Source organism: Rhinolophus sinicus, linkage group LG15 (genome assembly GCF_036562045.2).
Source record: "Rhinolophus sinicus isolate RSC01 linkage group LG15, ASM3656204v1, whole genome shotgun sequence".
Lineage (NCBI taxonomy): Eukaryota > Metazoa > Chordata > Mammalia > Chiroptera > Rhinolophidae > Rhinolophus > Rhinolophus sinicus.
The window spans coordinates 3797580-3811034 of NC_133764.1; the positions used below are offsets into that span (position 1 = coordinate 3797580).

The 13455-nt window shown below is 43.5% G+C and overlaps 1 protein-coding gene across 4 annotated transcripts in view; it reads right to left on the bottom strand.

Annotated features, from left to right (window-relative positions):
• LOC109461292 (zinc finger protein 287) overlaps window positions 1–13455 on the bottom strand; it is a 117657-nt gene that overhangs the window by 13811 nt on the left and 90391 nt on the right. Inside the window, exons 1-5 of one of the 4 annotated variants that reach the window (XM_074320338.1) lie at window positions 6073–6315; window positions 4509–5015; window positions 3761–3861; window positions 2181–2307; window positions 1613–1699 (exon numbers count right to left, since the gene is read on the bottom strand). The exons of 1 other annotated variant lie outside the window; for it this stretch is intronic. In XM_074320338.1, the coding sequence (XP_074176439.1) occupies window positions 1613–1699; window positions 2181–2307; window positions 3761–3861; window positions 4509–4911 (718 nt within the window). In that variant the 5' untranslated portion in view covers window positions 4912–5015; window positions 6073–6315. Of the gene's footprint in view, window positions 1–1612; window positions 1700–2180; window positions 2308–3760; window positions 3862–4508; window positions 5071–5556; window positions 5600–6072; window positions 6316–13455 lie in introns of those variants that run through there. 2 more of the 4 variants (XM_074320339.1, XM_019757405.2) reach the window with 2 other exon arrangements.

Genomic DNA, 13455 nt, shown 5'->3' on the forward strand with positions numbered 1-13455 from the left:
GAACAGTTCTAGATTAAAAGGGACTAATACACAAGATAACCACGTGGAACACGTGATTCCTGGCTGGATCCTGGATTGGGGAGAAAAACATCTATAAAGGATATTTTTGGACACTTGGAGAAATCTGAGTATTTGACTATGTATTAGATAACATTATTGTATAAATGTTAAATATTTGGATTGAGAGAATGGTGGTGTACTTATGTAGGGGAATATTCATGTTCTTAGAAGACATATGTAGAAACATTTAGCGGTGAGATGTCATGATGCTTGCAACTAACTTACAAGTGATTCCAGTGCAAAAATGAAATATATGTGTGTGCGTGTAAAGAGATAAGGCAAAAGTGGACGGTAACTGGTGATTCCAGGTAAAAAATTCTGCAGGTTTGAAATCTTTCAAAATGAAGTTGTTGTGAAGGAAGAAAGAAATGGGAACCAAAAAGTTCATCAATAGGGAATATGAGACACAATAAAATTTGATGCAAGTGTTTAAAAAAAGATCAAGGAAGCTCTTTACATAATCATTTGGAACACTTATCAAGATATACTTTTAAGAAATAAAAGCAAAGTACAAATTGTGTATAGTATGTTACCATTTATATTAGAAGAGAAAAATGTTTTCACGTCGACTTTATATGCAAACAAAACAAAATAAACACCCAGAAGGATAAACTAGAAACAAGAGTAGTTGTGTGTTGAGATGTAGGAACTGAGTGAATGTGATATACATGTGGGAGAATTTTGTCTGGCTTTATATAAAATTTAAAAACATATTTTCTATATTGAATTTTTTTTTTTTATCTTGTGAATATATTACTTTTTTTAAATTAAAGTTTATTGGGGTGACAATTGCTAGTGAAGTTACATAGATTTCAGGTGTACAATTCTGTAATACATTATCTATATCTCACATTGTATGTTCACCACCCAGAGTCAGTTCTCTTTCCATCTCCACATATTAGACCCCATTTACCCTCTTCTAGAGCCCCCGCTACCCCTTTACCCTCTGGTAACCCCTAAACTATTGTCTATGTCTATGAGTTTTTGTTCCTTCATTTGTTTGTTTTGACCTTTTGCTGTTTTCAGTTTTATATACCACATATCAGCGAAATCATATAGTTCTCTACTTTTTCTGTCTGACTTATTCGCTTAGCAGTATTATCTTTTTAAATAATTACAAAATAAAAAAAGAATGAGTTAGAAAAGTGGAGGCATGGGGCTATAGGGTTTTGTCAGTAAACAGAATAAAAGAAGCTCAAAAAGAAGTTAAGGTTTGAAATTTAAGATTTTAGGAGACATTCATGCATGCTTAAATAAAGAGGGAGGGAACGATGGCACGAGAAAACTCCAGAAAAAGCTCTAAGGGATGGGACTCAAGGGTCATGGAGAAGGATAAAATGAGACATGGGGATGCTATAAAAATGATGTTTGGAAAATCTCTTCTTGAAGATGGCCTCTGTAAGGGAGTGATGCCAAACAGCTCAGTGTTCTTGACAGACTGGGATACCTTTGTGAAAAGTGATTTGGCCATATTTAGAAGTGTATCTCACCGTACCTAGGGTAACTTAGGCTCTTACGTGCAAAGATTCTCATTTGCCGGTTATTCTCTCACCTGGACTAGGTCCTTCTAAGATTTCTTTTATCACCATCCATGGTTCTTCCAATATGGGAATCACAGTTGGTCTGTACACTGTAAGTCCTGTTCAGGAGGAATATAGTGAGTTTTGTCCTGGAGATAAACATTTGTTCAAATTTTATTACTGACTTGTTATCCATGTGGACAGACTTCTCCAGGAAAACAATGGTTCATAGATGTGACCTAATGAATTAGGTCAATGTCCTTTCAGAGCTAGGTTAAAAATTTCCTGCCACCCTGGAGGATATGTGAATAGAGATAATGTTGTGAAGGAAGAAAGAAATGGGAACCAGAAAGGTACAGCCTTAGATGGTGGCCCTGAGAAGCTGCGCATCAGTTTTCAATTATCTTTCACTTCGAAAACTTTCATTTGAGAAAAGGGAATAGAACAAAGCCATTTCTGTGCCCAAATGGGATGAGTACACTCATCTCTAGGCCCCATTCTTAACAAAGTACTTTAGAGGTCCAACCCATTTTTAACAACGGAGGAAAGAAAAGATACTCTGGTAGTATGCTGGGAGGAATGGGTGTAGATGATGCTTACCTAGAGAAACCATGTTCCAATAGTTCTGTAATGTCACAGTCTTATACAATTCCTTCTGTACAGGACGCATTCGCTCCCAGTCCTCCTGGGTGATATCCACAGCCACATCTTTGAATGTCATTGATTCCTAAAACATCAAATATAACTTAATTTGGTTCAAGAACTAGTAGGAAGGGGATAGTGATTAACACCAGGTATTTGTGTGGTGGGGGCAATCATTGAATCCTGAACTTTAGTATGACCCTAAAGGTTATCTAGTCAAAACCTTCACCCAATGTATGGATAAGCAAACCTGATGGCCTTAAATGGAAGTTCGAAAATAAAGTAGAATTTATCATTGCCAATTGCCACCAGTGCATATATTTCTCAATCTAGAAAGAAAGCGTTTTGAACATAGATGACAGAGTTGAATGGTTTTGCTTTTCAAGCTTTGCCTTAAGAATAAATTTAGTGTGTTATAATTTGAACTTTTAAGATATTTTGTGCGCTCTATGATGAAATGCAGAACCCCTTTCTCCCACTGTTGCACTACTATACTTTTAGATTCTTGATTACTCTTACATGTTTTTCAAATAAACTTTAAGTTTCTTAAAAAGAATATATTGGGATTTTTGAAATCACAGTAAGTTTATAATTTAGGGAGAACTGACAGTTTTACAATATTCAAGGCTTCTTTCACATCCCACAGAATGACATAGGACACAAAGGTATTGCAAAATTTATACTATGCTTAGCCCTAGCTATTTTAAATTTTGGGGGGTAATACTGTGAATGGAATCTTTTATTTTCTCATCTATCTGATTTTTATGTATATGTAAGAGAGTGATTAACTTTTGTATGCTATTTTCTGTAAGTCATTTTACTCAAGTTTTTTATTATTGTTTCTAACAGTTTTACCTTTAAGTTTCTTAGTTTTTTTTCAGTTAAATATTCATATTACCTATAAGTAATAATTTTACACTGGTTACCAATGTCAGATCATTCATATTTTTACAGTAAACCTCTCTCTTAAGGTGGCCTGAGTTGCTCTTCCTTAAAATAACTGATTCATGATCAACAGTAACAACACATAATACTCGGCCTTTAATTACTTGTTAATGAGGAAAAATATTAGTAACTATTATTTATCCTACTGTGCTCTTATTGATTACTTACTGTAATCCAAGCTAACAAGCTTCATGTTTCATCCTCACAATGTAAGAGGAGTATTCTATTTATTAGAGTTGAATAACTCAGGCTCATAGTGATTAAATGTCTTGCTCCAAATTACAGGTTCAATGGCAGAACCAGGAACCAAACCTAGATCCATCTGGCTGTGCAGGTCAATCCTTTAACCTCAATGTGATATTGTTGTCTTAAAGTCGAAAAGCGAGGAAAGGCATATCAAAGGAAGGCAACAGATCTCATTTCCTACACAGGGCATTCACCTACCTTAACATGCCAAAGTGACTTAAGGAGAAAAACTGAGGCTTAGGTCCTTGATAGGACTTTTGGGGTCACGAAGTTAGACAGCCAGGATCGAAAATGTCCTCACACACTATGAAGGCATTTTTAAAATCACAGAAGAAACTAAAACTCACTTTGGTTACCAAGTCATTTAGCCACCCTGCCTGGAAAGCATGTCTTCCTTTGGGGTCTTCTTCTGGGGTCTCTTGGGAAAGGGCAGAGTTCTGAGGAGTAGCTAGGGAAGAGAGAGACCATGGTGGAGATTAGTCCTGTTTGAATAGCCTAGGAAACTCATCACCAAATAGATGTCTACACTTTCTTAAAGGGAGAAGTCAGAAGGAAACCAAACAAAGCTCCCCTACTTCAAAGAATCAGCAGGAAGAGACGATGACTTGTCCTAAGATGTCAGTACAGGCTTTAAAAACAAGTCTGCTCTGGGACTCTTAAGTATATGTACCAAATTCACAATTTTCTGCTAAATCCTCGTGACATAAATTTTATGAGTTGTCTCTTCACTTAATAAGGAAATGTTCTTTGGACACTTTTCTATTTATTTGAAAGTATGTTACTGCAAAATCAAATTCACAAAGCAAATGATTTATTGGCAGAATGGTTCAAACCTCTGCAGGTAAACTTCCTGAGGACTCACACGGGTAATTTGGTTGTGTCTTGGTCATTGTTTGATGACACATCTACTCTGGGTTTAGATAACGTGTTTGGTTCCAAGAAATCTAAAGGAGAATACCATACAGGATGGGGCTCATGTTGAAAACTGTTCTAACTCACTCAATGACCTCCGTTCTCCCAATTTCTTTTACAGGCTGTTCCCTGATGTGCTCTAACCACCCAGGATTCCTCCCCTCTCTGCTCTGTAATTCTCACCTTCCTCTTCCAGAATCTCAGTCAAATCCTCCACCAGTGTCACCACTTCCTCATTGCTCTCTGGGTACTGGGACTTCACCCAAGTCCTAACCTCCCCAGGCAGGATGGTCAGGAATTGCTCCAGCACCAGCAGCTCCAGAATTTGTTCCTTTGAGTGAATCTCGGGTCTCAGCCACTTACGGCAGAGTTCTCGGAGTTGATTCAATGCTTTTCGAGGACCAGCCAGGTCTGGGTATGAAAAATTCCTAAAATTCTGTCGACATGTCTCAGTGTCACGCAAGCGTCTTGAAGCAAAGACTTCCTTTTCAACACTGTGGAGTCTACTCTGAGCCTTGTCTGGCTTCCACATTAGATGGATTTGGGAGCGTGAAGAACTGGTTATCCTCTTGCTTGGGGCTGACATTGTTACAGAAAGGAGAGTCAATTTGACAATATCCTTTATTTCTGTAGTAGTGAGCCAACCGCTTGAAGTTTCATGCTAGAGCCACAAAGACATTCTATCTAGGGCTGCAGAGACCAGGGGCAGAAGAGAGTCAAGGTAGAGTTAGCAGCCTTAGTTACAAATTTTGAGCCCCGAACTTAGAGTGATGGTTAAGAGACCCTGAAACACAAGAACAGACCACATGGTCAAGAATTCCTGGTGCTCTCTGCTATACACAAACAGAAACAGACTACCCAGTGTGCACAGATAAATAAAGACTTTACCTTGGTCTCCCTCCCTTATATCCTTAAACTTGCAAGATAAATGCCACCTGCTGGGGGTGGGGGTGGGGGTTGGGACTGCCATAAAAAGGTGATGGTAGAAGCAAAGACTTGAATAATGACCAAAATAACAGATCAAACCTCCAACTTGTTGAAACAGAAATTAAACATTTTTTTACCGAAAAAAAAAAGAGAAAAGCTTCAGTATTTTAGTTACTGATGTTATAGAAGCTGTAATGACCGATTGACAAGAGACACTCTTATTACTTAGAACTGGTAGAATTTCTTAATAAAGCGCTCAAGGTTCCCAAAGGAAGAGTCAGGAAAAAAAAGGCGAGCCATTTACCTGCTTTGCATATTAATACCAGCCTATTCTAGCTTTTCTGTCTGAGGGCTGGGGAGACAAGCCGGTTGGACTGGAAAGAAATAGAAGAGGTTGGTGTGATTTGAAGCCCTTGAAGGGCTTGCTTCTAAAGGACACAATTCCTTATGAATAAATTTGAAACCACAATCCCCGAAGAAAACCTCAAACAGGCCTGACCTGGAGAGGTACCCGTAACACCTGTCCACGGATTCCAGCTCTGAGCTCTCAACGAGTCTTGTCACCAAAGCTAACTGTTTACCAAGCCCTGCAGAGCGGATGCGCCAGCCTCGCCTCCCCTCCCGTCACCTCCCCTTCCCAGCCGGTCTCCCTAACTCTTCTTCAGCTGTAGAGTCTCGGGCAGCGTGGGAGTCGGGACCCGGCGACGCGCTGGGCTGGGACTGGGCCCCCTGCTGCGACAAGGGCGCCCCCACATGGACCGGCTGAGGCTCCGGCCATGACCGCGCGGACACTCGCCCTCGGCGCCCGCGACATCATTACCTGTCGCTGGGACCTGGCGGACGCACAGCCAGAGCGGCCGGGAGGCCCCGGACAACAATGGCGGCGGGGGCTCAGGCGCCTGCGTGGCGGGCTTAGTCCCGCGCTGCAGAGGAGCCTCTGGATCCGCCACTTCCCTTCCCTGGAAAGCACAAAACGTGTCCCAGCCAGGAGACGCGCGTTCCAGCCGGGTCCTGAGAAGCGCGGCCCGGCAACCACTGCGCCTCGGTTTCGCCGCGACCTCGCCTCGGCGCCAGTGCGCATGTGCGCAAGGCGAACGCTGCGCGCCCGCTGAGCCAATCGGAAGCTGCTGCCCGGCCTTCCTTCGCTTCAGCCTCGTTCCTTGGATTTGTCTCCATGGTAACCTCCTCCGCCCATCACTTGGACTTGCTTGTTAACCTTCAAGGTTCTGAAGGAACTTGAAAAGTTTCCTTGGGCAGAGACAGGTCTGGTAGACCACTTAGAGGTTGGGGAGCTACCAACATTTGGGAAAGGAAAATGTGGATGGGAAGGGTTGGAGCCCCGTGTTAATTAACCAGAGTAAACCTGGTGCCAGAGTTCCTGGAGGGATAGACAGAGAAGATGTGGGTCTAAAAGCAGAAAGGCTCAAAGTGCTGTGAGTTCAGGCTTTCCTGTAAATAAACGTTCACTGTTAAAGGTTCTGATTCCCACCTCAGGAATCTGATTATGAGACTCTCAGACTGGAAAAAAGAACAACATCCAAAAGCATATTGTTTATAAGACTCAAAACAAATATACATAAAATGCTTGAAAATAAAAAGATAGAAAAACATATTCCAGTTGTTCCTGTTATTTACTGTTGTTTTGGCAAACTATCCTGAAACTTAATAGTTTTAAAGAACAACCTTTTTATTATGCTCATGGATTCTGTTGTTCAGGAATTTGGGATGGGAACAGTAGGCGTGGCTCTTCTTTGCTACATTGTGTCTGGAGCCGCAGTAGAAGTGATTTGATGGCAGGGAGGGCCCACTTCCAAGATTGCTTCTTCACTCACCTGTCTTGTGCGTGGGCTGAGATGGCTCAATCTTGATCTCAGCTTGGATTTGACCGGAGTGCCTACGTATAGCCTTTTCAGCATGAAGGACTAGGTGGTTGGATTTCTTACATGGTGGCACAGGGCTTCAAGGGTGGGTGTTCTAGTGAGCAAGAGAGAAGTTCCATGGCTGATTATGGCATAGCCTTGGAAGTCACATAGCATGACTTCCATCATATTCTTGGTCAAAGCAGTCACAAGTCTGTGTAGAATCAAGCAGGGGCAGATGTAGACCCCCACCTCTTGATGGGAGGAGTGTCAGAGAGTCTTAATATTACCACATCACACAAATTTGAACAAAAAGAAAGTTGTGTGATGTTGTGTGGGTAGTGTGATGGTTATGCCTAGGCTACAGGCTCCCACTATTCAATCAAATACTAATCCAGGCTTTATTGTAAAGGTATTTTGTAGATGTGGTTAAAGTCTGTAAACTGAGTTGAATTAAGGAGATTATCCGAGATAAATTGGGTGGGCCTGATTCAATCAGTCGAAACGCCTTAACAGCAGAATTGAGGATTTCTCGATGAAGACGAAACTGTGGACAAAGCTTCCAGCCTATGCTTCCCGACAGACTGCCCTATGGGTTTATTTTTGTTTTTGTTTTAAATCTCCCATTCGGTTGGTTGGATCTTTATTTATTTATTTTTAAAGATTTTTTTTTTTTTTTTTTTTAAATAGGAAAGGGGAAGAGGATTTTGTTGGGGAACAGTGTGTACTTCCGGGACTTTTCCTAGTCAAGTTGTTGTCCTTTCAATCTTAGTTGTGGAGGGCACAGCTCAGTTCCAGGTCCAGTCGCCGTTGTTAGTTGCAGGGGGCGCAGCCCACCATCCCCTTCAGGTCTGGGGTACCCATTCCCTCAGCTGCCTGATGGCTCACAACTAAATACCTCCCTGGGAATTGTCCTGGCTGAAGGGAGCTGCCTCTCATAGGTTATCTCTCCTCCCAGGGGCAGCCAGTCCACATCCAGTGGTGCTCACTGCAGGTGTTCAAAGACCTGGTCCCCTTGCCTCAACTTGCAACCTCACTAAAGGGCCATCCTGGCTTGTGTTCCCTGTAGAATCAATTGAGGCCTCTGCTGCAATTGCACAGCACTTCAACTTTTTCTTCTGCCTAATCTTCCTTACAGGTGTCATTTCTTTACAGGTATTTTTCTTTTTTTTTAAGGAAGGCAGCTCACAGTGGCCCATGTGGGGATCGAACCAGCAACCTTGGTGTTATTAGCACCACGCTCTAAACAACTGAGCTAACCAGACTCCCCTACAGGTATTTTTCTACAGAACACTATCCAATAACATTCCTGCCTGCAGTTCTGCACCTCAGAGTCTGTTTCCAGGGAATCTGCCCTGTGCGAGTTGGCACCGGCAGTGGTCCTAGGAGAGCAGACTCTAAAATGAGATTTTGGTTCTCATCACCTGTCAGCTTGCTGGCAATGAGGACCCTATTGTTTGCAATTGGTGGAGTACTGATAGCACATGTCAGGCTGTAGAAGCGTGGTCATTAAAACTGTCACCGATGTCACTGACAGCAAAATGTAAGAGCAGCGTGACTTCAGATAAGGTTGAATTTTCAACCCCAGAAAGATTGCTATGCCAAGGTCAGGACCGGTTTGGACAGGAGTAGAACCCTGAGACTCAGGATCGGTACATTTGGATTGATGCAGATAAACACCTCAAAACACCAATCTCCTGAATTCTCTGGACCTGCAAAAGTGGCCCGCTCCTCCCAGTCTTGCTTAAGGATGAGGCAGACAGAGGCCTCTACTTTGCAGTAAAATCTATGCCCCTTTCACAGTATACTTTCTTCCTCTTCTGATCACTAGATCAATAACTAGGGTCAAGTCACCACAGAACCCAACAGGGGAAATGCTGGGCCTGATAAGGGAGGGAAAGAATTATTCTCTGAAGTTGCTGCCGGCCCTAGTTGGTCTTTAGCTGCAGGAATCAGGAAAGTATAGTATATGGGTTTGGATCCTGAGGGTGCTAGAGCGAGGAGGACAGAAGATATAGTGAGTACTGGAGAGTTTATTATAGAAAAGGAGCACACTCCTGTGATAAAGATTTAAACACTCTGGCAAGGATGCCAGGAGATGGTGCTAACACACTGCTAGGATTTTGGAGAAATAGGTAACTTCATACTGAGCAGAAATGCCAGAATTGCTTGGCCAACGGCGAAAGAAGGGGTTAAAAAGTTCAGAGAAGTGGGGGCCTGGCCTGGTGGCTCAGGCAGTTAGAGCTCCATGCTCCTAACTCCGAAGGCTGCCATTTCGATTCCCACATGGGCCAGTGGGCTCTCAACCACAAGGTTGCCGGTTCGACTCCCGCAAGGGATGGTGGGCTGTGCCCCCTGCAACTAGCAACGGCAACTGGACCTGGAGCTGAGCTGCGCCCTCCACAACTAAGACTGAAAGGACAACAACTTGACTAGGAAAAAAGTCCTGGAAGTACACACTGTTCCCCAATAAAGTCCTGTTCCCCTTCCCCTCTCGCGTCCAGTGCAACACGGGCAGTGAGGGTGCGAGAAGGGGCGGTTTGGGTTAAGTTTTTAAGAAAGAAACAAACAGAGACTTAATGCAGTTAAGTCTCTCAGAAGGCCAGGGGTCTCTCAGTCTCAGAGGACTGGAGCCCAGAATAAGGCCGACTGGGGGTTTTGAATAGGTATACAAAAACAAGAGAAAGCAACCTTGTTTCTTACAAGGTCTCTGAAACTCACACATCATAACAGAAAAAATATTTATCTCAATCACCCTTTGTCAGTCAACAGCTGAAGCACAAGGTCCCACAATGTCTTAATTAAGGTATGTACCTTCTCAGGGTTAAGTCTCTCATTTTGTAACAGTTCCATTGAGCTAAGTGGAGAGAACTGATCTTTATAGTTTTTGTAACTTCTCTCACAAACAGGTGCCAGGGAAAAGGCAGAGCCGGCAACAGCTTTTCCCAGGCAGGGGGAAGGGGAGGCAAGGCCCCTTCCCATATTTTTCTAAGGCAGCTCATTGGGGGTCCCCAGTAGGTTCCGCCTGGCTTAGGTTGTATCTCCCGTGAGATATCTTACCCGTCTTTGGCTGCAAACCATCTTTTGGGGACCAGACAGAGAGACATGAGGTGTAAACATAAGGATGGAACAGAATCCCAGAAAGGCACAGTCTCACAGACTCTTCTTTCCTTAAGGAAAGACACGGGGGGACAGTTGGCTAGGCTGTTGTGTAACTACATTCCCCAATAAAATCTTAAAAAAAAAAAAAAAAAAGTTCAGAGAAGTGGGCACTCCAGAACAGGCAGAGTATGTAAGGCTGAAAAACGTTATCAGCTATGTTTCATTGGAAGGCTTGGAAGACCTTCTGTTGAGATACAGAATGTGCTGGTGGGAGGTGTTGCCAGCATATTGGGAAGCTCAGTGGTGGCTCTCCCTTGGGCGAGGCTGACAGTAGGGGATTGGTTGCAGAACTGGGCTTGCTGAGGACAGCACTTAACCTGCAGAAAGAAGGCAAGCTCGATGAGCATAACGAGTAGTGAGATCCAAGTGGAAGGGGCGGGAGGAGAGTAGAGGGAGTGCTTTATCTTCAGAGAGATATGGAGGCAATTCATAGAACGAGGTGTCTCTATAGGCACAACATATAGGCAGACAACACAGTGGTACTCCATCTGTACAATCAAATGAAATAAAGGATGGATGATTAAGAGGTTGTGGTTAATAAAATATCACAGTCTTTTGCTCCCCTTACAGACAGTTTTCAGACCCAGAACCAATTGACTGAAGAAGAAGCCAAAATGCTAGAAGGAAGGCCCCTGCAACGCCACATCAAGCATATGTGGTAATGATTTTCCAGCCCTCTCCCCAAAGGAACCTGTGGCGACACTGGGAAAAGGGGAGTACCCGCAGTTTTAAGGCTATACTGCAGCACCTGAAGCATCGTGATGACCCCTATGTTACAATGGAGGAATATAGGAGCCAGGCAATAAATGGAGTTCTGTCTCACAGCAGGTCAACAGGATTCACTGTCCCATCCAGTGGTAGTTTTCTAAGACCTTAAATGTACAATTGGAATAAATGTACTTGTAATCGGCAAGTCAAATCAGTTCCTTAGCCTGTAAGGTAAGAGCTACAAAATGGGAAAGGCCAAGTAAAATGCTCTAGAGTGGCCTCCCCATCCGGATAAGATGTAAATTAAAAAGAGCTTCACATCCCAGAGGAAATGCCCCTCTTAATGACCTAAAGGGTGCAGGGTGCTGGTCCTCATCATATCCCCATCTATCCAACAGTCAAGCCCCTCCAAAAAACAGATGGATCTTGGAGGATGACCGTGGATTACTATAAAAATCAAAGAAGTCACTTCATTTGCTTTGCTAGAACAGACTGAGACAGCACTAATACATGGCATTCAGCCATTGATCTGGCAATTGTGTCCATCGCCCAGATGAGCACGAGTGCCAGGCATGTGGGAGGCCTTGGTAAAACTTGATGAAAAACTACAGATGATGGAGATAAATCCTACAGAGTTTGAGGGGGCTGCCACAGCAGTACAATTTTTATAGGACTAGTGGTATGGGGCATGTCTGGAATTCACTCAGTGTAGAGGATGAATTATTGTATCTCACACTCCCAGCTCTTAAGAAGGAAGCACAATACCTGATAGGGCTCTTTGGGTTCTGAAAGTGGAATATTTCAACTTGGCAAACTGTTCCAACTCATCTGCTACGTGACATGGAGGCTGGTAGCTCTGAGTGGAGCAGGAAAAGTTTTGGCAGCACGTCTAGCTGCAGTACAAGCAGCCCTGCCCCTTGGGTTATATGACCCAGTGTTTGGGTGGAAAAAGAGACCACATGGTATTGATAAGCCCCACTGTGAGAATCACAACATAGACCCTTCGAGTGGTAGAACAAGGCCTTGTCATCTTCAGCAGAGAATTATACACCATCAAAAATCATCTACTGGCAAGACCTTGGGTCTGCTAAAGATCAAGCACCCGACTATGGGATGTGATGTAAATTGCCCATCGTGAACTGTGATCTGTCAGATGCTCCAAGTCATAAAGTTTGGTAGGTGTAACAGCAACTCTTAAAAAAGATGGAAGTGTATATCTGAGTTTGGCAATGGGTAATAGTCACAGATCCCAAGAGAAGGGGATCACACCATGCCACTGGGGTCACATAAAGTGGTACCAGGGTTGGTCAGGAGGTAGAGAGGAGCAGGAAACTGTAAGAGCCTTTCTTGTGGTTCCTATGGGAAGGAACAGGAGAGGCAGGGTACGTGGGTTTAGGATCGGCTAGTCTGAGTAACTTAGGCATGCTCTCTGGAATAGGAGCTGTTCCTACTTGTCTGGTGCTTGGCCCTGGAGTGATTAGGACAGGTGGTCAGTGGCTGGAGAGATAAAAAGGCGATTGGGGGTGTGGGCTCTGGACTGGTTAGTTTTCATTTGAAAAGCATGTTGTTCACTATCTGTAAGAGATGTTTACTATCTTTAGGAATTAGCTAACCCTGGGAGAGAAGGTCCCAGATGCCAAAGCAACAGAATACAGAATATTAAAGACATGATTGATACAGGGCATGAATAGGACCAAAGGCTGTAGGTAAGCTGTGCAGACCGGTGACCCAGACCTTCGTATAGTCCAACAAGGATGCACCAACACCCCTCCCTCAGTGCACACCTCTGACCCATGTGGTGGTGGCGCATTTATTACTAGGTAATTTATTACTAGGTGGTGCGTTTATTACTAGGTAATGAAGGAAAACAACTTGGTTCATGGATGAGTTGGCTCAAGATGTGGTGCTAAATGAAAATAGACTGCTCCTTATCATGCTCCAACGAGGGATGGCCTTGAAGGACATTGATGAGAAGATATTGCTCCAGTAGACAGAGCATCTGGTGATACACCTCATCATCCATTTCATATGGAAAGAGAAGTAGAAACAAGTAAGTATATACATGGACTCATGGACAATGAGGACTGGCTTGGATGGTTACTCAAGGGCCTAGAAGATTGAAAGATTGGTGATACGAGGTCGGGAGATGGGTGGTAGAGAGGGAAGTAGATGAATCTATAGGAGGGATTATGGAATGTGACAATCTTTGTATCACAAGTTAATGTTCAACAGAGATAATCTACTACAGAAGAGGCATTAAATCACCAAGTAGACAGGAAGACTTGTCCAGTTGTCCTCAGCAACTCTCTTTCATTAGTCACCCTAGTGCTGGCACAAGGCACTCATGAACAGAGTACCCATGGAAGAAGGAAGGGAGACTATGCATGGGCTGATTTGAACATCCAACCTACCAGCAAGAGAGAACAGTGCTGAACATCTGCCACAGCACCATCCCTTGAGAAGCCCATCAAGCC